The 22,560-nt window shown below is 38.8% G+C and overlaps 2 protein-coding genes and 1 long non-coding RNA gene across 3 annotated transcripts; 1 reads left to right on the plus strand and 2 right to left on the minus strand.

Moving 5' to 3' along the window:
- Nucleotides 1–305: 305 nt before the first annotated feature.
- On the minus strand, nucleotides 306–5,003 carry LOC108988788. The gene is made up of 10 exons (XM_018962148.2): nucleotides 4,645–5,003; nucleotides 4,389–4,480; nucleotides 4,158–4,265; nucleotides 3,864–3,946; nucleotides 3,386–3,519; nucleotides 2,726–2,775; nucleotides 2,512–2,604; nucleotides 1,161–1,252; nucleotides 863–969; nucleotides 306–728 (listed from the first exon to the last, which is right to left on the minus strand). The coding sequence occupies exons 1-10, from the start codon at nucleotides 4,870–4,872 to the stop codon at nucleotides 687–689; spliced, it is 1,029 nt and encodes a 342-aa protein (XP_018817693.1). The 5' UTR covers nucleotides 4,873–5,003; the 3' UTR covers nucleotides 306–686.
- A 5,564-nt stretch (nucleotides 5,004–10,567) lies between these two features.
- On the minus strand, nucleotides 10,568–14,220 carry LOC108988768 (putative receptor-like protein kinase At3g47110). Its single transcript, XM_035684311.1, has 5 exons — nucleotides 14,178–14,220; nucleotides 13,650–14,124; nucleotides 13,227–13,442; nucleotides 11,512–12,161; nucleotides 10,568–11,037 (listed from the first exon to the last, which is right to left on the minus strand). The coding sequence occupies exons 1-5, from the start codon at nucleotides 14,218–14,220 to the stop codon at nucleotides 10,598–10,600; spliced, it is 1,824 nt and encodes a 607-aa protein (XP_035540204.1). The 3' UTR covers nucleotides 10,568–10,597.
- A 709-nt stretch (nucleotides 14,221–14,929) lies between these two features.
- Nucleotides 14,930–16,954, plus strand: LOC108988789. The gene is made up of 2 exons (XR_001995729.2): nucleotides 14,930–15,069; nucleotides 16,781–16,954. It is a non-coding gene; the product is annotated as an uncharacterized LOC108988789 (long non-coding RNA).
- The last annotated feature ends 5,606 nt before the right edge of the window (nucleotides 16,955–22,560 follow it).

A 22,560-nucleotide genomic window follows, 5' to 3' on the forward strand; every position in this document is an offset into this window, starting at 1 on the left:
GGACCAACTATTCAAAAGGTTTTCTGGAAGATTTTCCCTACTTAAACGTCCGGTCGACTTTCAAGTTCTGCAATTGATCAAGAATAGAAATCTTCATGCATTCCACTTTATCAAGTTTTCCAATGCACTATCTGAGCCACTGAAATTAATTTTCAGGACAGTGCCTCCCTCCATGCTTTTTGATTCCAGGTGGTTGGGTAATAGGCTGAAACACGTCAATTAATACAACATAGATCTACAGATAACTTGAGGCACCGAATCAGATAGCTTCCATTGGAAGGAAGCTGCACTAATTACATGAACTCTAAATTCCAGAAACTGTGTTCAGAAAAAACCGAAAGCTACATGTTTCTGTATAATGTCACCGGCTTAAGGGATAAAAACATATAAAAACTCATCATGGAGTGATACACGATGAAGGAAGTTAGTAATAAGAAAATCCTGCTAAAAAATCAATGCTCATATCTAAGAATTGACGAACCAACTTTTAAAATGTATTCACTAGCTTCCTTCGGTTGTTCTCCTATTCTTGATCACTTGTACAACAAAGAATGAAGAAAGGAGATAAGTGTGGGTGTAATATAAAACAAATACGGGGAAGGGGGGACAAAAATCTGTACGGTTCCATGGTAAATAAGCTTTAAGAGGGTAGTCTGCACAAGCTCCAGTATCAACGAAAATCCATATCAGGTTGCTTGCAGCAATTCCTTGATATCGTAGCCTTGAAGCTGTACCCAAAAAAACCAGAAGTAGATTTAGCACTTGACACAAATAAAAAACAAATTAAATACATCTCTGCATGGTTGTCCATGATCAAGTGTAAACAAGCAAACTTATACGATGAAAGAAATAAAAAACTTACCTGGAGAAATGTGAGAAGCAATATTACTCCTGAGTTCCAAAAAGCATGTATTGCGATGGGTGTTAGAAGATTCCGTGTTTGGGCATATGAAAATCCCAAAGCAGTCCCTGCAGGAATCAAAAGGTAGTGTTGGTTTCTTCATAATATATGGACGCATTGATATCTCTCGCGAGCAATAAGTTTGATGCTCTGGGCGAACTTTTGTGTTTTACAATAGAAACGAGTAATCTTAAAACATGGTGATATTGAACGCAACTATACACATCTTTCGAATCTGCTAAGAGGGTAAACATGTTACCTAGCACAAACAACTGGGGGAACTGTCCTGGTGTGAGATGTGCTAGTGCAAATACAGCTGCACTTATAATGACAGCTACTGGTGTAGGTACCCTGCCAAAAATAATAATAGAAGATGTAAAAAAAAGGATTTAAAAGTGGCTAGTTAATAATCACAAGTAATGATCCTAATCAAAAGCAATGAAGTTCAACCCATCCCCTACTAAGGCATATGGATCTGAGGCTTTGACGATGATCAGGTATCAAAGGAAAAATTATGGATGCAGAAAAATGAAGTTTTTATATGGAAAACCGGGGATGGAAGATGTGACAAAAATGCATGATAACAGAACTATATCTATTCCACTAACGCTTATTTCAACAATGTGGTATTTATCTCGTGAACATTTTATTTCATCATTCTTTATGAGAGTTATTCCTGGAAGTTTTCTGCAGCAAGACCTTTCCCAGTCTAGGTCCAAATCATTACTACTTTTCCCTTGCTCTTGTAGTACCTCCAGCCGGTCTCCCATCATGGCAAACTACTTCACCAGTCAGTCTTCATTATACAGAGCACAACCATTCCAACCTTCTTTTGCCTTGTTATCAATGTATACAGTTTCTTTAAAATGCAATCATATCTAGTCCTATATGTCTTGTATTGCCGCTATCCATCTCATCAAAATTCCAATATTTTCGTATTACGAGAATCTAACTTAACAGTGAAATCGTCCATAAAAAATGACATCATGCCCTATATTAGTTTTACAAGATGTTTCCCTTTTATTCATGCATTTCCTGAGCACATAATTTCAAAGCACTCTCCCCAATTTCTCCATCCATCTTTTATCAGATTCAGCTTAAGTAATGTCTCAGGTAACTTTTTTTTTCCCTATTTAATGATAGTATGTTTAAGCATGTAGCCAGTCCAAGTTTTGAACCCACGACCACAACCTTCCCGATTCTTATGGAGGAGCAGTTTCTATTTGAGCAAGAGCTTATTGACAAGAACTTATCATAGATCTATAATTTCTATTGTAAGAATAATTTATTAAATTATAGTAGACAACATAGAATAGGTCTTCACCAACTCAATTTTTTTTTTATGAGTAACTTCACCAACTCAATTTATGCCAGCAAATCATAGGTTATAAAAAATGACTGGCCTATAAAGGCAAGAAAATTTTCTAAATTCTTTGACGTGGGATTTTGTTGTTAAGTATCATGTGTGAGTTTGGAAGCAATGTGCAAAGAAATAACCAATAGTGCTGGGCATATAATAAACACCACGTTTTCAAACAACATAATATTCTTTCTTATATCATGCAAGATTAAAAGAAAATTTGATTACTGGGAACAAAAAAGAACCATACCACTTAGTCATGGACATCATAAAAAACCCCCGAAACACAGTCTCCTCAAGAACTGGAGCAAAGACACCAGTGATGCCCACTAAGCAAGCAGTGCTACAAATAATATGATCAATTGAAGTGGTCAATTCTCGACTCCCAATGATGGCAAGTCTTTTATGAGCTTGGCATGGATGTAGCCAGAACATGCACAACTATGAAGTTTTTCTTGAGATACCTGATACTTGAAGATCCGATTAGTGGGAGCAAGCGAACTAGAGCATCAGTCTGAAACCAAGTTACAAAATTAAGTCCAACAGAAATAATCCAAGAAACATCCTAGTAATTTTTATAAACATATTAGTTGAATTGAATATTTTTTTAAAATAATTCTCTTCAAGAACATGACAAGAGGAAGCTCATTCAGACAACAAATAATTGGAAAAGGAGAGCAATATTCCATAATGGATCTTTTCCAAAGAATGAATCGTAGGAAAAGCCCATGTTGGTAATTTGTTTTCTTAGCAGCATGAAACTTTGCCAAGGCACGGCCCTTCAAACCCAACCCTAGGATGTAAACCATTGGATATACAACCCCACCCGTCAAAACCGTGATCAAATAATCTAGGGGAACTCCTAATGCAGAATTAAACCTAGGGCATATAAGTCCAGCTCATCCCAAGCCTGCCCTTTGACCACTAGGTTGCACCCTGATGAGTCAACCATATTGATAGTAATGATACGAGATTAGAGGAGATGTTACTCCTTGGTATTTAGTTCTACAAATTTGGAATAAGTAGCTCACTACATAAACAAAGAAAAATCAAAGGATCGTTTTGTCTGTGCCCGAAAATGAAATAATAGAAAAAAACAATGAAGTTCCATATCAATCCCTAACCTCTCTTTGTGGGCTCTCACCACTGAAAAAGGACATGGCAGCTCCTGTCAATGCAATGGCTGTTAGAGCACCAACAAGACCGAACCCTGCCCACAAGAGCCACCCTTTCTGTAGACTGAAAGGTTCCCTCCAATCTGAAACAATTGATTAATATTATTTTCAATAGATTGAGAATATGGGTCCAAATAAACAGATTAGCTGATAACAAACTTCATAGCTGCCGATGATGAATATTACCATCTAAATTCAGTATATCATTAAGAGATTCAACACCTTCTCTTTACTTGTTAAAAAAAAAATATCATTGAGAGATTCAATTGAATTTGGTATAGAAACCACTTCATTTGCTATTTTTTTAGTCAATGGATTTGCAGCATGGAACAAGGAACATACCCCGCGGGTGAGATTGGTAATCAACAAAGAGAAAGTGCAAAGTTGCATTAGGTTAGAGAAACAGTAAATCTGATAAGACTGATACCATATCGAAAAACGTCTTCAGGGAGTGGTTGAAAAGTGTTGGCAACGCTATACATAATTCCAAGCACAACTGCAGTAGTAATTCTGCGAAAGCAACAAGTAAAAAAGTCAGACCAATTTTAGGCTTCTAAATCCCACAAACATACAATTTTCAACTCAGTTTAGGTGTGTTAGGGAAATCCCGCTTTCCAAAACATGGTCAAGGGTAAGTGCACGGACCCAAAAATAAAGATCAGGTCCCAAGCATAAAGAGCTTCTGAAGCAGAACCAAACAATGACAAAAGATGACCAATACCCCTGATCTAAAAACAGTATCTCTGCCTTCTCGTCTAAACTTAGCTCCTCAATGCGAAGTCCTAGATATGGTATAGCCGCTGCCTCTACAAACCCTGTCAAAACAAAACTGCCTGGGAAACAAAATTAACTTCATTCCTTATCAAAAACCAAAGAAACGCCACAGACAATACGCATAGATAGTTTGTTTCACAATCTTTCAGCACGACACAAAGGGGAAAAAAAATGCAACCTTAATCCGCAAGCAAGCGAAGTCAAGGAAACGGTTTGCCATTCCCAGGGCACATCCCATCGCTTCAAAATGGGCCAGTCCAACCCAGTTTCCTGAACAAAATTACCATAGGGTATTCGTTTTTGTTTAAGCATCCTTTTAAGACTAAAAAGGTAACAAATTGAATTTGGAGTATGTATCCCGATTTTACGGTACGTTTGCTTTATCTTTTCTTTACCGAGACTGATTGTGGTCGTTTGGAGCTGGAGAAGCGTACCTTTTCTTGAAGATCGCCTTTAGACTTATCTCCAGCATTGAAAAAGCAAACTGAGCGCAGTGCTCTACCGGAAATGGACCGGTTAAGTCGGAGATGCGACGAGAACCAATTGAGAGCGAGGGCACGGCTTTGCTTGGCAAAGATTTTAGGTTTCGGCGAGCCCGGAAAACTGCAGCAGAAAGGAGACTGAGCTAGCAGCGAGGAAACTGAAAGTACCGTCGACACCATTGTTTGCTTTGTTCAATAATTATTCAGTATCAGAAAAATTCAGAGCGCCACAGCTTGCTGTGCCTGTGCTCCTCCTCTTGCTCTCTCTCTAGGATAAGGCTCGAATCAAAAGTCAAAACTCGAAGGGGATGAATTTTATTAACTGCCCCCGAACACCATATTATATAAATAAGAATAAATATAGATAGAAGTTACTCTAGAGAGTATTTATTTTATATATATAATGTGATATTAAGTAAACCACACATCTCTCTAAATGAGTGTTGGGAATAATCAATTAGAAACAGCCACGCAGTGAATGTAAAGTATACACAGCTATAATGACTTCTCTCTAATATTATTCTATAAATAATTTTAATAATACGATATTATATGATAAAATAAAATATTATAATATTTAAAACCCATAAAATAATTATAATCTTTTAAGTTTCCTAATGGTAATAACAGCACTGGCAAATAAAATTTTAATGCTTCTACAATAATGCTAAATAACTTCTAAAATAATAACTTCACCGTACAGAATACTTCAGAGCACCAGAGTGAAACTTTGTTCTCTCTAGTTTCTCTCCGTACAGTTTTAGTTTTTTTCCTTCTGTTGGTAGTGCCTTCTGTTGGTAGTGATTCATCAATGGCTTTTCCCTTTTGAGGGGATTAGTGTATTCTCTGAATCATTAGGTCTGTGGGTTGGTTTAGATGGGGTTGTGTAATGAGGTATTCATTGATCAGAAGTTGTTTGAGTTTAGAAAGGAGAATGCAAGGTGGTGGAGGATAATAGAAAGTAGTCATCGTGGTGTGAAATATATTTCAGTGGATTGGGAAACTTTGGGTTGGCTGGGTTCTATGGTGAAGGAGTGTGCAATAACATTGGGTACTCAGGAGTTTCTGCGAACTCGTAGAAAAGGGGACACTGTGATAATAGTGAGGAAGGGACGTAACTTTAATGGAAGTTTTATATCCATCTCGGAATTTGGTCGTGATAAGAGGAGAGGATTGATTGTGATTCCGGAAGGAAGAAAGGGGGAGGGATGGAAGAAGCTTGCTGATACTTTAATGGAGATGGCTGATATCCAGTTGGTTGCTGTGAAGAAGAACAAAGGTGAGGGAGGTGCTCCTTCATCGTGGGCAAGAGGTGCAAGGTCGTACAGTGAGGTGCTGAAGAAGGTACCGTATCATGCTGTGTTTGACGTGGTGTCAGGTGCAACCAAGGACGTGCAGCGGCATGGTGTAGCAGAAAGCAGATTGGCGGGGCTAAATGAGGAAAGCATGTTGAAGACGTTAGCTGGATTGGAGGAGAAGATCGGCATTGTGTTAGATGAGATAAACTTTCTAAAACGGTGCGTTAAAGGTAAAGAGGTGGTGGGCCGAAATGGTGGGCTTGGTATGGGTCTGGGCAGCGCGACGGGCTTGGGCAAGGGTCAGGCTTTAGGCCCTGTGAAGGCCTGGAGGGCAGTGGAGACCGTTGGGTCGGGGAAGGTTCTCGGATCCGAGATATCGGACCAGGGACAGCGGGCGGCGCCGATAAGCTCAGTACCGGCAACCCTGCCGGCACAGAAGCTGCCGACAACCTTGGTCGAACCCTCTGGTGAGACGGAAAAGGAGATCCGGCTCGGATCCGAGACTTTGGACCAGGGTCTTGTTGCTCCTGTGGCGCCGATAGTTGCTTTATCGGCATCCCTGCCGGCACAGAAGTTATGAGGAACAATTTATGGCCCTTCTTGTGGCTATTGAAGCTAGCCGCTCGAAATCAGCCTCAAAACAAGATAGGGAACTTAAACGCTTGACATGCTCCATCAATTATGATGTTAAGGAGGGGAGTAGCGGAAGGGTTAGATCAAAAGGGAGGGGTAAGTTAAGCTTTAATGAAGCCTAAGATCATTTCTTGGAATGTAAGGGGTCTCAATGATAGGGACAAACGCATTCGGATCAAAGCGTTATTGAGATTATGGAAGGGAGATTTGATATGCTTGCAAGAAACGAAGTTGGGTTTTATTGATAGAAGTTTTGTGCGTAGTATTTGGGGATGTTCCTATATGGGCTGGTCCTATTTGGCCTCTCAGGGAGCATCAGGTGGAGTATTATTAATGTGGGATAAAAGAGTGTTTGAGGCGATTGAGGAGTGTGTTGGAGAGTTTTCGGTTTCGGTGCTATTCAAAAATGTGAGCGATGGGTGGACTTGGGCTTTTGCAGGGTCTTATGGTCCTAACATAGATAGAGATAGACGACGGTTGTGGGAGGAGTTGGCGGGAATACACTCTTTATGGGATGTGCCGTGGTGTATGGGGGGTGATTTTAATATTACTCGTTTTCCTAGTGAACGATCGGGGCTTCATCGACACACTTTGGCCATGGCGGAATTCTCTGAGTTCATTTTTGATATGGATCTTATGGACCTCCCTTTGGTGGGTGGTGAGTATACTTGGTCTAATGGCCGTGCTTGGTCGAAATTGGATAGATTTCTTGTCTCGCCGTTATGGGAAGCCCACTATCCAGAAGTTAGCCAGAAAAGGTTAGCTAGAGTCAGCTCAGACCATTTTCCCATCCTCTTAGATTGTGGTGGCTTTCAAGGGGGTCGCCGGTATTTCAAGTTTGAGAATATGTGGCTTAAGGTGGACGGGTTTGTTGAGATGGTGAGAAATTGGTGGGCTTCGTACCAGTTTAGTGGCACTCCGAGTTTTATTCTTGCAGGTAAGATGAAAGCTCTAAAGCAAGACCTGAAGAAATGGAACTTGGAAGTTTTTGGTCACATTGACAATCAAAAGTCTATTTTGATGGAGGAGTTGCAGGAGTTGGAGGGTAAGGAATTAATGGGAAGGGCTTCGGAGGAGGAGTTATTGAGAAAAGTAACGGTTGTGGCAGATTTGGAAAGGGTATTGCTTTTAGAAGAGACTTCATGGCGTCAAAAATCCAGAGCTCTCTGGTTGAAAGAGGGTGATAGGTGTACGAAGTTTTTTCACAAAATGGCTAATTCTCATCGACGTAATAATGCGATTGAGTTGTTACATTCAGGTACACAGGTACTATCTTCTTCGGCTGATCTAGAAAGTCACATTGCACATTATTATGAGTCTCTACTTACCGAACCAGTAACTTGGAGGCCGAAGCTTGATGACTTACCGTTTGAGGTAATTGATCCGCAGCTTGTGAGTGTATTGGAGAGACCTTTTGTGGAAGATGAGATTTTCAAGGTCATATCTGGTATGGCTAAGGACAAAGCGCCGGGTCCGGATGGTTTCTCAATGGGTTTCTTCCAAACTTGTTGGGATGTGGTGAAAGGTGATGTTTTGCGGGTGTTCAGTGAATTTCATGCTTATCAAAAGCTTGAAAAATCACTTAATGCGACTTTTATTGCACTCATTCCAAAGAAACATGGGGCGTTGAATATTGAGGATTTTCGCCCAATAAGTTTGATTAGCAGTGTTTATAAGATTATTTCAAAGGTCCTTGCTAATCGGCTTAGTCTAGTGCTGGAAAATATTATCTCCAAGCCTCAGAATGCTTTTATTCATGGGAGATATATACTTGATTCGGTGCTCATTGCAAATGAGTGTTTGGATGCTAGATTGAGGGAGGGAAGTCCAGGTATTCTTTGCAAGCTAGACATGGAGAAGGCTTATGACCATGTGAACTGGGATTTCCTTTTGTATTTATTGAAGAGGTGTGGTTTCGGCGATAGGTGGATTTCTTGGATGCGTTTTTGCATTTCAACGGCCCGATTTTCAGTGCTAGTTAATGGCACTCCTGCAGGTTTTTTTCATAGCTCGAGGGGTTTGCGACAGGGTGATCCATTATCTCCCTTTCTTTTTGTCATAGTTATGGAGGCGTTGAGTAAGATGTTGCAGGCTACTGTTAGTGGAGGTTTTTTATCTGGTTTTCAAGTAGGAAATAGCTCTGGTAGCTCTTGTATCATTTCACATCTTCTTTTTGCAGACGACACCCTGTTGTTTTGTGAAGCGAATAGGAGTCAGGTCCAAACTTTGCGTGCATTATTACTTTGTTTTGAAGCAGTATCAGGGCTTAAGGTGAACCTTGACAAGTCTGAGTTGGTTCCAGTGGGTGTGGTCCCTAATATACGTAATCTAGCAAGTCTTCTGGGTTGCAGGGTGTCCTCGTTCCCAATGAAATATTTGGGTCTTCCGTTAGGTGCTACTTTCAAGAGTAGAGCTATATGGGATGGGGTGGTAGAAAAGATAGAGAAAAGGTTGGCTGGATGGAAAAGGGTGTATCTATCGAAAGGAGGTCGTCTCACTCTCATCAAGAGTACCCTCACAAACCTCCCCACTTATTTTTTATCCCTTTTCCCTATGCCTGCAGGGGTGGTGAATAGAATTGAGAAACTCTTCAAGGCATTTCTATGGGGAGGCTTAGGGGAGGAGAAGAAAGTTCATTTGGTTAATTGGAAGACAGTATGTTCTCCAGTTGAGTATGGGGGGTTGGGTGTGTGTAATTTGAGAACTTTTAATAAAGTGTTGTTGGGGAAATGGCTTTGGAGATATCATATGGAAGAGGGTTCTTTGTGGAGGGAAATAATAGATGCTAAATATGGGGTTGAATGGGGTGGTTGGTGTTCTAAAGAAGTGAGAGGGGGGCATGGAGTGGGGCTATGGAAGTTTATAAGGAAGGGGTGGATTATTTTAGTAAATCATATTCGTTTTGTTGCAGGTGAGGGTAATCGAATCAGTTTTTGGCAAGATGTGTGGTGTGGAGATCATGCATTGGAAAGAGTGTTTCCAATTTTATATCGTATTGCAGTTAACAAGGACGTTTCTGTGGCGGATGTGCGATTATTTGCTCATGGTTCGCATCAGTGGAATATTCTGTTTAATAGAGATATTCATGATTGGGAATTATCTATGGTTTCAGATTTTTTCAGCTTGTTACACTCTTTAGGGTCTACTAGGGCGCAACAAGATAGCTTGAAATGGAGGTCCCAGGATCATAAGAAATTCTCAGTAAAAGTGTATTATAAAATTTTGACTTCACAGGATCACACCTCATTCCCATGGAGGAACATTTGGAGGTCTCGAGTGCCCTCTAGAGTTGCTTTTTTTGTTTGGAATGCCGCCCTTGGGAAGATCTTAACCACGGATAACTTGAGGAAGAGAGGATGCGTTGTACTGGACTGGTGTTACATGTGTAGAAAGAATGGAGAATCGGTAGATCATCTTTTACTACATTGTGATGTAGTAAGAGGGTTGTGGGATGAGATTTTTCGACGGGTCGGTGTGGCTTGGGTAATGCCTAGGCGAGTGGTGGAGCTGATGGGTTGTTGGAGAAAACTGCAGGGCAGTCATCAAGTGGCAGCAGTTTGGAGAATGATTCCGTTGTGTATTATGTGGTGTATTTGGACGGAAAGGAATATGCGCTGCTTCGAAGACAAAGAAAGAACAATGATGGAGCTGAAGAATTATTTTCTGCACACTTTATTGCTTTGGTTTTCAGTTATTGTATTAAATGGGGATGATATACATGAATTCCTATCTTTAGGTTAACGCTCTTAGAATGTATCTAGGTGTTCAACTGTATACTTCCTGTGTACTAGGTATATGCCTATTTCATTCACATCAATAAAGTTTATATCTTTACTTATCAAAAAAAAAAATAATAACTTCATCTGAGAAAGTCTCATTAGATTTCTGATCATCAATAATTATTTGGAAACTGAAAGGTTTCAGAATTAAGGCTAGCACTAGCATATAACATTGACATAGTTTACATGGGGATCTTATCCAGAGATCCCAAAACCTAGAAAAGCATTTTTTATTCGATGCAGTTGCCTAGTCACATCTTCCATATTCATTCTCTCTTTTGGAGAGTCTAATGAACAAGCAAGGCCGATCTGCAGAACTGACAGTAAGCACTTCTGAACATTTGGGTTCATCTGGCTTTCTTCCTCCTCAATATCATTGTCATGATCATTGTACTTGTAGTTATCTTCATTTGTTGCTGCTGCTGCTATTTCATCAACTTCTTTTGTTGTGAGAAGCTTTGGGCTCACAATCCGTACAAGTTTCTCTGGCAATGCCATCTTGACAAAATTATGGAGGTTGAAACTGTCTTCAAACATTTCGTCAGTGGGTTTCTGTCCTGTGAACATCTCCAGCACAAATATCCCATAGCTATATACATCTCCCTGTGTTGATGCCTCACCACCCATTCCGTACTCTGCACTTCAAACATTTCACATGCATAGTGAAAGTAAGGATGATTTCTTGTAGCTAGCTGCTTAATAAATGTGATTTAAAAGGTATGGGATTTAACATCCAAAGTTGTTACATGCATGTTTAATTAGGGTATTTGTAAGCCTTTTAATCTTCATATTCTTTTCATTTACTGACATGACAACAAATAATGGAAATAATATAATATACTATCTCAGAAGAAGATGAAATGATGATGGTTATAAGAAGTGATTTACAGTCTAAAATCAAAATTTGGAGAATGTTTTTGAGAAATCGATGGTTAAAAGGGATCATTAATGTTCGTGCTTGCGTGCATGTATAAATGTAGCAATGAAAACGAAGTTAAGTATTTGGGGGAGCTAAACATGGTCTTTCCTTAATTTGATAAAAATCACAGATAGCAATGCTTGCTAACTTGATTTTAAAAACAAAAAACAAAAGTCACGATTATATTTACCTGGAGCGGCGTAGCCGACAGAACCCTTTATCCCGGTTGTGCTGGTTTGATTGTGAGAAAGATGATTGGTTGGAGAGAGGAGCCTTGCCAAACCAAAATCACTTACATGAGCAATCATGTCATCATCAAGAAGAACATTGCTTGGCTTTAGATCACAATGAACGATGGATGTTTCACAGTGGTCGTGAAGATAATGCAGTGCGGATGCGACATCAATGGCAGCATTCAGTCTTTGAAGAAGGTTGAGATTTCTTGACTGATTTCCATTGTCTATATCTGGATGCAGCCACTTCTCTAAGCTTCCATTGGGCATGTATTCGTAAATAATTGCTTTGAATTCATTACCACTGTAGTCCACGCTAGAGCAACATGTTAAGATTTTGACAAGATTCCGATGTCGTATAGTTCTTAAAACATTGCATTCAGCCATGAAACTCTTGGAAGCTCCTTTTTGTTCGAGCTTCAAGATCTTGACAGCAACCATCCTCTCTTCGTGACGGAGAATTCCTCTATACACAGAGCCAAAACCACCACTTCCAATTAAATTATTGGGAGAGAATCCGCCAGTCACCTGATAAAGCTCCTTGTACGAAACCCTGGAAAGAATGTCAGATTTTGAATGTATTGAAGTCAATTTCTTTTCCGAATTTCTCCTCCTATAAAGAACAAGACAGCACGATAATATTATCAAAGATAAAATCCCACTACTAACTATGATTGCTATCTTGAAAGCATGGGATTTTCCTCGCTTCTTCTTAACTTTGATATCGCATGGTTGTAGTTGCAGGTCCGGTACACCCCCACAAAGCTCTTTATTTCCTGTCACTGATACTCTGCTTGCATCGCGGAATATTCCTACCGTCGGTACCTCACCCGCCAAATTATTGGAGGAAAGATTCAAATATAATAAAACAGATAGTTCCTGTAGATCTTTAGGAATCATTCCTGACAAATTGTTTTGTGAAAGATCTAAATACTGAAGGCCTTTCAAAGAAGCCAAAGACGGAGGTAAGTTTCCTTGAAATGAATTAACCTGTAGGTAAAGGTACTCCAAGCTCAAGCAATTTGCAAGAGTTCTCGGAATCTCACCAGAAAAGTTGTTTTTCGAGACATCCAATCGATAAATATTTCTTGAATTTCCTACTTCCACAGGTAGGGTGCCGGTTAGTGAGTTCTGTGATAAGTTGAGTACCAGTAATTGGGAAGAAAGAAGGTTTATGGGTATCGCTCCACTAAGGGAATTTTCTGAAATATCCAACTCTTGCAAACTTTTGAAGTTACCAAAACTTGATGGAATGCGTCCTTCCAATTCGTTTTGTGACAAGTTAAGTCTGACCAATCGGTTGAGGTTGCCTATAGAGGAAGGTATCAGCCCTAAGAATCTATTTCCATCCAAACTCAATCCTTCCAGATTTTGAAACTTCCCAAAATAAGCAGGAATGCTGCCTGTCAATAGGTTTTGTGCCATGTTTAAGGAAGTTAAGTTGGTGAGGTTCTCTAATGCCGCAGGAAGACTTCCTGATATCTGATTACCGGCAAGATCGAGTTCTGTGAGCAGCATGGACAAATTTCCTATAGAGTTGGGTAAACTACCTCCAAAATGGTTCTTGGAAAAATAAAGTCTTTCCAGTTTGGTGCAGTTTCCCAAAGAATCTAGGAAATCCAAGTCCTTAGATGAATTATTTCCTAGATTATTCACATGAAAAGCTAGCCACCGGAGATGAAGTAGGTTTCCCAGATTTGGAACTTGTCCTACAAAATTGTTTCGGTAGAGAAGAAGTGTCACAAGCTGAGAAGAATTGGATAGAGAAACGGGGATTGGGCCAGAGAACTTATTCCTATTCATTGCCAAAAACTGCAGATTAGGGAGAGTGAGGCCTATGTTGGCGGGAAGAGTTCCATCAAATCGGTTATCGGCAGTTGAGAGGATGCTCATAGTTGATATATTGTAAAGGGCAGAAGGGATTGTACCAGACAGATTATTGCTTGAAACTCTGAAGAAATATAACCTCTGCAAACGCCCTACATCCTCTGGAATATTTCCCCAGAAATTATTATCCCCTAAGTAGAGTCCTCGGAGTGAAGAAACGTTTCCCAAAGAAGGCGGGATGCCTCCTGTCAAGTTATTTGAGCTAAACACAAGCATCTCGAGCCTCTTCAAAGAGCCCAGTTCGTCAGGAATTCTCCCCGTAAATTTGTTCCTTTCCAGATCAATGACTCTGAGTTCAGGACAGTTGGTCAAGTTGCGTGGAATTTCCCCCGTGAATGAGTTGTTGCTGAGGTAGAGATCTTTCAGTCGGAACAAACGAGTAACTTCTGCCGGAATTTCTCCGCCTAAGAAGTTTTCTCGGAGGTTAACAGACGAAAGAAAGCTGAGATTGCCAACATAAGGTGATATGGATCCGCGCAAAGAATAGCCTTGGAGTTGCAAGGCGGTCACTCTTTGATGCTTGCTGCCGCATGAAACTCCCTGCCATTTGCAGAAGTGGAGTGCAGAAGAAGCATTCCAGGAGCTCAAGATGTTACGTGGATCATTGGTGATCGATTCTTTGAATTTCAGCAAAGCCAAACGATCGCTCTCATTTGTTGGGAAGACAACGGTACTGGCCGTGGCTGATTGTAAGCATAGTAGGCTTAAAGAAAAGGGAAGAATCACGAGAAAGTACGTGGAGCATATAATACGCTTAACTTGAGGTTATGTAACTCCATTACTTTGGAGAAGCAGGAACTTTGTGAAATATTGGTGCTGGTGCGAGGCAGAGGAGCAGAGTATTATGAGGACTCTTCGGTTGGGTGAGAATCCTCAATCTCATTATTTTAGATTTGCCCAATTTAATGAGATATTTTTAATATTAATTATGTAAATTTTAGTCAATTTTCTCGTTTAGTCAAGTCAACGAAGATGGTCAAACATTAATATTCATATAATGGGAAATTTAAGACCTACCAAGTTTGGTTTTTCTACTTTTGTAGCCGGTTGTAGAGCCTTAAATGTAGTCAAAGTCTTCCAACAAAGGGTGCAATCATATCTTGAATGGAAACTTTCAAGGATTAGTATAATGATTACGGGGAGAACTATGTATCGATGCGATTTTGGTAACTCGTGGTGTGAACTTGAACATTTCAAAGATAGGAGTTTCTTGGACTCTTATATTCCCCTTCGAGCACTCCCAACGGCTTATCTAAAAATCTTATTTCTGTATAATTTAAAGAAAATAGTCTGAAAGTGGCGTCTTGTACGAATAATTTATTTCATCTGTAATTTCTAATTTTCTTCAGTATTACCGTTGCATCTAGCGGTAAGTATTTACAATTGTAAATTATTTTTTAATTATTTCTCTCTCATCTATTACTTTCTCATCCCCTATCGTATTTTAATTTCTTTCATTTCAGCCCATTTTCACACTCCATCTATTTATTTCTCGCCTTCCCTTTCTCACAGGTGCCTTTTTCTCGTTTTCAAATCTCTACATTTCCAGTTCAAACATTATTCCACAGTTGCCTTGTGCTCTCGTCTTCTATCTATGCCCGGCACAACCTATTCCAAGTGGGTTTTGGGTATGGTTCAACCTCTTCTCTCTCAATCTCTCTATTCTCCTTCGAATAAGTTATGTGATAATTTTTAGTAGATAAAATATTGGATTTTCGAGCATGTTGGTATTTTTTGGAGTTTTTTCTTCTTCAAATTTGGGGATGGTCGAATATTTAGGATTTTTCTTTAGATTTTGGGAGGGATGAGGATGGTCGCATACTTTTTATGGTCGCATATTTTTCTTCTTTAAAATATGCTCTGTCAAGGATGCATTCTTATAACTAGAAAAATCTTCAGATTGTGGAGGAAGAGGATTGGACATAGGCCTATCAGCAGTCTACAAAGGAAATTATAACCTCCATGTTTGAAAATCTTCCCATCCAAAACTTAAAACACAACCACAAAGCCAATTATCTCAAACGAATTTGCTGATACCTCTTGTCTACTTTGTTGATTGGCGTCCTTCTTTGTAACTCTGAGCCTTTTCTTCTTCACAATTATCCATGTGTATATATATATATATATATATATATATATATATATATATGGAATGGGGTTGGTGGAGAGGGTGTCTGGAGGTGAATGAAGTTGGTATTGGGCTGAATGTTCAGCCTTTTCGATGGTTGAAAACCAACTATAGAAGCCACTATTGAGAGCATCTATTTTGCACATATGATGTGGCATCATCTAGACCACACATCTCCCCAAGTGAGTGTTAAGAACAATCAACTAAAAGCAGCTATGCAGTGAGTGCAAAGTGTGCACTGCTATAGTGACTTCTCTCTAGCATTACTCTATCATTAATTATGTATTGCTTTTGAGTCTTCTACTCGGTTGTATGCTATTTAAAAGAAATGGATAGAATATAGATGAGGCAGCAAAATGACTTAACAAAAATGTTGGCTTAATGAAATTTATTGAAGTTAAATGGTTGTCTTAACAAAAATGGTTGGCTTACTCAATATAATCTCTTATTATTTGTTGAATCAATTTATATGTTGTAAATGCTAACCATTCGTATGCTCTAAAAGTTCTCAAAGTGCCATCCATCGAATGGTCCCTGCATATTCTTATTTGGGGTGAATTTTTGAAACTTGGTGTTTTTTTGGCTTCATTTATTTTCTAAAACTTGGTGTTTTATTTGGCTTCATTTCAGTTTAGCCTAATGTATTATTTACCATCTAGAAATTTTGAAGCTGGGAGATTCTACTTGCTGTCTCCCAGCTTTTCATCATATATATAGATATATGAAATGAATTGGATGGGGTTGGTGGAGGGTGCATAGATGTGAATGAAGTTGGTAATGGGCTGAATGTTCAGCCTTTTTAATGGTTGGATACAGCGGCTTGAGTTATGCTGGGTGCCTTATTGGGCATTGTCGCTCGCACAAGAGATGCTTGTTAAAATGTTGGACTGACCAACAGACCAAGCATGGAATGATTTAAGTCGTTGATGGCTTTGGGTTTACTGATACTATCAATTTCATTTTATAAAAACAATAAGACTAACTACAAATCAAACCTCACAATAGCAATTGAATAAATGAAGAGTATGATGAATTATGACTCTGTATTCACAGCAAAGCTTTAGTACTACATCTTTGTTTATACTCTATATTAATTCAAGGTATGAGTACCCAATGTTATCACAAATATATTTCTAAGAAATATTTTTCTCTAGCTCTAATTATCATTTTTTCTCAAGTAGCGACGGTTTTCTAAATTAATGTTTTCGTAGAGTTGCAGAAACTTAAAGTTGATACCCAGTCTCCCGATTGCATGGCACAAGAGATTGACAAAAGCACTGAAGAGCATCAGAGCTTTTTCCATTCCATATTCGAATTTTAGTCATGTTCCATTATGTAAAGATGTAAGAAAGTTATTTGAGTAAGAGAAACACACTCAAGCTCAATCTCCAGCGTGCCTCTCTCAACCTTCTGCTTATTAGACTGATTTCCTGTCTGACCCTCCCATCTTCAGTGTTCATATTTAAGCTTTAATGTTCATATCGTTTCAATGCTCATAAATCTGTAAAAGAAGTTTGACATAAATTAAAGAAAAGTTATTTGCCAGATTTTGACTCAATTTTTTTAAAAATAAAAAGTAGTGACTCAATTTTCTTAAGAATATTCTTTTACAATTATCAAGAATGAACATTTGATAATATACTTTGAGAATATTTTCATTATATAATCTCTTCTTTTTATTTTTTGAATTAATTTATATTTTGGTTTAACTTATAAATTTGGATTAATTTAAAATAGAACATAATTATATGACATTGAATATGGGGATATATTACAAATATCAAAAGAAATGAGGATATCATTGATAGTTAGAAAAAATATTTGAAATGAATAAAAAAGATTAAAAAGTATAATATTTAAATAATATGAAGAATAATATTAGGCCATAAGGAGAATGTTTGAGAATTCTTTTAAATTATGATTGAATTTTGAGAAATGAAAGAGAATAATGTGAATAATTTTTAAAAAAATAAAATAAATATTTTGTACCTCTTCGTAAGGAGTATGAAGAGGTAAAGTTGAAGAAAAATAATTTTTTAAGAGTATTTTTATTAAGGTTTATAATAGTTGTATTGATAATATGGCCCCGAAACTAATATTATTGTATGAAAATATTCTTCATAAATATTTTGAAAGTAAGTGAGTCCACTGTGATGCAATTATTACTATTTACACTTTGTTCTTTCGAACTTTCACTCAATTCACAATATAGTCCCGAAACTAATAATTGCATCACAGTGGACCTGCCTACTTTCAAAACTTATCAATCCCTCAATTCCGTCTATCAGCAGAGTCAAATGTAATGGAAAATGTCTCCATGTGCTGCTTATGTGAATAACATTCACTGCAAAGATGTAATTTTCATCTAATTTATTATCATTGATCATATAAAATATAAAATAATATATGTTATTAATTAATAATAAATCATGTGATAATTTATATCATTATACGTAAATAGTTATATCATTATACGTAAATTCTAAAACAAAAATAATATTAAAAAATATACTCTAACAATATTTTATTCAACTTTTTAACTTTAATCTCATCTCATCTCCGAAAACAAACAAGGCCAAATGTTGTTTGAAAATTTTAGTTAATAATTATAAGTATTGTTGGATTCACTTTATGTAGTTATCTCCCTTTCACTCTAAGCTTGGTCAAGAATTCTAGTGTGGCATTTGGCCAGGGGAATCTAACATTTCCTTTAGCATTCATATTTTTTGGAATGTCGTACTTTGGAAACATAGATTTCTTAGAAATATGACTCAACCACCCTTAGAAATGGATTGGCATTAATGGATGAGAGCCAGGAAACTAATTCTTCTCTCTTTTTCTCTCTAGAGAAGAGGTGAAGTGCGAAGGGAGCGCGAGTGGCACGTAAGGACGGTTATAACAAACTTGGGTCTGGGGGGACAGCGAAGAGAGGGTTTTTGAGTGGAAACAGAGACAAAAGGGAAAGGACAGTGGTGGTGCACGGAGGTTGTTACGGAGGTAGAAATTTTTCTGGGGTTGTTTTGGGAGGTTTTTGAGAGGAAAAAATTTTTGTACGGTGTCTCGCATGGAGGGTTTGGAGGAGAAATGGAAGGGTTTTAGGTTGAGGGAGGAAGAGCAGGTCGATATTGAAATTGAGGCGGACCCATCGGCGGAGCTGGTGAGCAAAGAACAGAGAAGTTTACTCGGGAAGCTGTGTTCCTTAAGATCAATCGGAAAAGAGATGCTTGGCTCGACATTTGCAAAAGTATGGCGAATCAGTAAGGCTGCGAAATTTACTGAGGTAAGACCGAATGTTTTTGCCATTATTTTTGAAACAATAGATGATAAAATGAGAGTGTGGTCTGGAAGGCCTTGGTTGTTTGACAATCAGGTGTTGGTTCTTAAAGAGTTTGAGGGCTATACCCCTCTTCATAGGATAAATTTTAATACAGAGAGTTTTTGGTTGCGTATCCATGAGTTGCCCCTTTCTTGTATGACAAAAACCATAGCTGAACAAATAGGAGGTTCGGTGGGGGAGGTGGAGGATGTAGAAGTTCAGGAAGATGGGAGTGGGTGGGGAAATTTTCTTAGAGTCCAGGTTAAACTGAACCTGTCCAAGCCTCTTGCTAGAGGGAGAACTGTGAAATTGAAAGGGTGTAGTCTCTGGGTTCCTTTTACTTATGAGAAAATGCCAAGGATATGTTTCTCATGTGGCAGCATAGTGCATGGAGTGGAGGGTTGCAGTAGTGATAGGATAAGTGGGGAGGGGTCGGAAGAACAGTATGGGTCTTGGATGAGAGCAAAACAGATGCAAAAACCAAAAGCTTATAATGGTGGTACGTGGAGGAAAGAGGAGGGTGATTATGGGGGAAGGAAGGAAGAGGAAAAAAATCAAAATGAAGAGGAGAATAGTACCAGTGAAGATAATCTTGAGAGAAATGTCTTAGCAGAAAAGATGGGAGAAGTGAATAATAGGGAGAGTGGGATGTTGGTGGAGAATAGAGGAAAGGAGGTGAGGACGGAAAATAGGAAGGATGAAGGGGTAAAACATAAAAATGTGGAGGGAAGAGGGCTGGGAAGATCTTTTTCAGAGGAGGGGCAGGTGTGTGAGAAGAGGGTAGAAGCTAATATTGAGAAAAAGGGGCTAGAGAGTGATAAAATGGAAGGGTTGAGGGTTGAACCGACAAAAAAGAGAGGGGAGTGGAAAAGAAAGGCTAGAGCAAAAGGAAAACAGACGGAGTCTCTTTCCCAAGATTCTGGTCAGAAAAAAAGAGAGGGTGATGGTCAGGTGGTAGAGGAGAGGGAATGTTTGAGGAAAAAAGGGAGATGGGTTAGGGAAGAAGTTTTGGATATAGTGGCGGTGGCTGGTGCTCAACCCCGCCAATCATTATGAAAATTTTAAGTTGGAACTGTCGAGGGTTGGGGAACTCTCGAACAGTTCAAGATCTCTGCAATATGGCTGAGAAAAATAAACCCAACTTAGTTTTTATAATGGAAACTAAGTCTTTGAAAAATAAATTGGATTCTATAAAAAGAAGGTTACACATGGAGGGTTGTTTTGTGGTTGAAGCAATGGGTAAAAGTGGAGGATTGGTTCTGTTTTGGGATTTAAAAGTGAGGGTGGAATTAGAAAATTATTCCCAAAGACACATTAATGTGAGGATAGAGGATGAAGGGGAGAAGGAATGGTTATTAACCTATTTCTATGGGCATCCTGAAACTACAAAAAGAAAGGATTCTTGGCAGCTACTAAAGTCATTCAAACCAGTTGGTGATGGAGGGTGGTGCATAGTGGGGGATTTCAATGAGATTCTTACTAATGATGAGAAATGGGGGGGAAGAGAAAGGCCAGAAAATCAAATGGAACTATTCAGATCAGTTTTGCGGGAAGGTAATCTTTTTGATTTGGGTTGGAAAGGGGAAAAGTTCACTTGGAGTAATTCTCATAGGGATGATTCTTTTACTAAGGAAAGATTGGACAGGGCAATGGCCAACTCAGTTTGGTCCAATCTTTATAAAGATACATGGGTGGAGGTGATGGCAGCTAGAACATCTGATCATAAACCTTTACTAATGCATATCTTGAAGATGAAAGGCAAGAGAGGGGAAAGGAAGAGGGGTTTTAAGTATGAGGCTGGCTGGGCCTTAGAAAAAGAATGTGAGAAGATCATAAAGAAAGTGTGGGAGAAGAAAGTAACAGCAGAACCTCAAGAAAGCTTAGTGATGAGTTTATTACATAAAAGTAGTATAGCTCTTCAGAGTTGGAAGAAGAAAAATAGGCTGGGAGGTGTTAAGGAGATTGAAGCAAATACTAAGCTGTTACAGGATTTACAAAAGGAGGAAACTGGCAGCAACATAGAGGAGATTAGAAGGGTTAAAGAAAAGTTGAATTTACTCTTGGAAATGGAAGACCTCAGATGGAAACAAAGGGCTAAATGCAATTGGTATAAGTTTGGGGATAAGAATACGAAATATTTCCATGCTTGTGCCAATCAAAGAAGAAAAAAGAACCTTATTAGTTCAGTTTATGATGAAAATAACAGAAGAATGGAGGGCTTTTCAGATGTGGAAGCAACTTTTAGAGGTTATTTTGAAAAGCTGTTTCAGTCCTCAGCACCTAGTAAGGAAGACATAGATGAATGTTTGGTAGGGATGGAAGCAAAGGTTACGGCTGAAATGAATGATTCTTTGATGAAAAGGTTCACTAGAGTAGAAGTGGAAGAGGCTTTAATGCATATGGCTCCTTTAAAAGCTCCTGGTCCTGATGGTTTTGGACCATGTTTTTATCAAAATCATTGGGAAGTAGTCTCTGAGGAAGTGTGTAATGCAGCACTATCAATTCTGAACGGTAATCCCATGGATCCCTCTTTAAACTTTACCCATATAGCTTTAATCCCCAAATGTAAAGACCCTAAGAAAGTTAGTGAGTATAGACCTATAAGCCTTTGCAATGTTATGTATAAAATAGTTTCTAAAACTATTTCCAATAGGCTTAAAAAGGTGCTGTCAGTTATTATATCTCCTACCCAAAGTGCTTTTCTGCCAGGAAGATTGATAAATGATAACATTATGGTGGCTTATGAATTGTTACATTCTATGAAATCCAGAAAAAAGGGGAAGGTGGGTAACATGGCCATTAAGCTAGACATGTCAAAAGCGTATGATAGAGTAGAATGGGTCTTCCTAGAGGCTGTGATGAAGAGATTGGGCTTCAATGAGAAATGGGTGGAGTTGATTATGGGTTGTGTAAATTCTGTCTCCTTCTCAGTACTCATTAATGGTTTTCATGGACTTAAATTCTGGCCTAAAAGGGGGTTGAGACAAGGGGATCCCTTGTCACCCTATCTTTTCATTATCTGTGCCGAAGGCTTGAGCAACATTCTGAATTTTTATGAAAATCAGAAGCTTACGAGGAGAGTGCAAGTGACTAGAGGGGGCAGTAGCATTAACCACTTGCTATTTGCAGATGACTGTATCCTTTTTGGAAGAGCAAAGCTAGAAGAGTGGCATAGGATCCAAGAGGTGTTAAAAAAGTATGAGAAAGCCTCGGGGCAATTCCTTAATAAGGATAAGACTTCCTTATTCTTTAGTAGCAACACAAGGGAAGGGGATAGAAGGGCGATAGTGGCTGCTGGAAATTCCATAGCCTGTGGCAGCTATGAGAAATACCTAGGTCTGCCCACCCTTGTGGGAAGATCAAAATTCAACACTTTCAGATTTATTAAGGAGAGAATTTGGCAGAAAATTTCAAATTGGAAAAACCATTTTCTTTCTCAGGCTGGTAAAGAAATCCTTATCAAAGCAGTTCTCCAGGCAATTCCAACTTATACTATGTCAGTTTTTAAACTCCCTAAAAGGCTATGTAGTGATATTAATTTGTTGCTTTCAAGTTTCTGGTGGGGTAATCAGCAGGGGGGAAATAGCATTTGTTGGAGGAAATGGGAAAAGATGGGGAAGCAGAAGAGTAAGGGAGGTTTAGGTTTCAGGGATGTGGAATCTTTTAACATGGCTC

Source organism: Juglans regia, chromosome 13 (genome assembly GCF_001411555.2).
Source record: "Juglans regia cultivar Chandler chromosome 13, Walnut 2.0, whole genome shotgun sequence".
Classification (NCBI taxonomy): domain Eukaryota; kingdom Viridiplantae; phylum Streptophyta; class Magnoliopsida; order Fagales; family Juglandaceae; genus Juglans; species Juglans regia.

What these genes read in the sequence shown, in the direction of transcription:
- LOC108988788 (XM_018962148.2), bottom strand. Translation starts at nt 4,872, where the DNA reads ATGGTGTCGACGGTACTTTCAGTTTCCTCGCTGCTAGCTCAGTCTCCT. An exon ending in ATACTGTTTTTAGATCAGGG is followed by an intron (nt 3,947 to 4,157) that starts GTATTGGTCATC and finishes TTGCTTTCGCAG; the next exon opens with AATTACTACTGCAGTTGTGC. An exon ending in CCCCCAGTTGTTTGTGCTAG is followed by an intron (nt 970 to 1,160) that starts GTAACATGTTTA and finishes TGATTCCTGCAG; the next exon opens with GGACTGCTTTGGGATTTTCA.
- LOC108988768 (XM_035684311.1), bottom strand. Translation starts at nt 14,220, where the DNA reads ATGGAGTTACATAACCTCAAGTTAAGCGTATTATATGCTCCAC. An exon ending in AAGCGTATTATATGCTCCAC is followed by an intron (nt 14,125 to 14,177) that starts GTACTTTCTCGT and finishes GCTTACAATCAG; the next exon opens with CCACGGCCAGTACCGTTGTC. An exon ending in GGAAACCTACTTCATCTCCG is followed by an intron (nt 12,162 to 13,226) that starts GTGGCTAGCTTT and finishes TTATAGGAGGAG; the next exon opens with AAATTCGGAAAAGAAATTGA.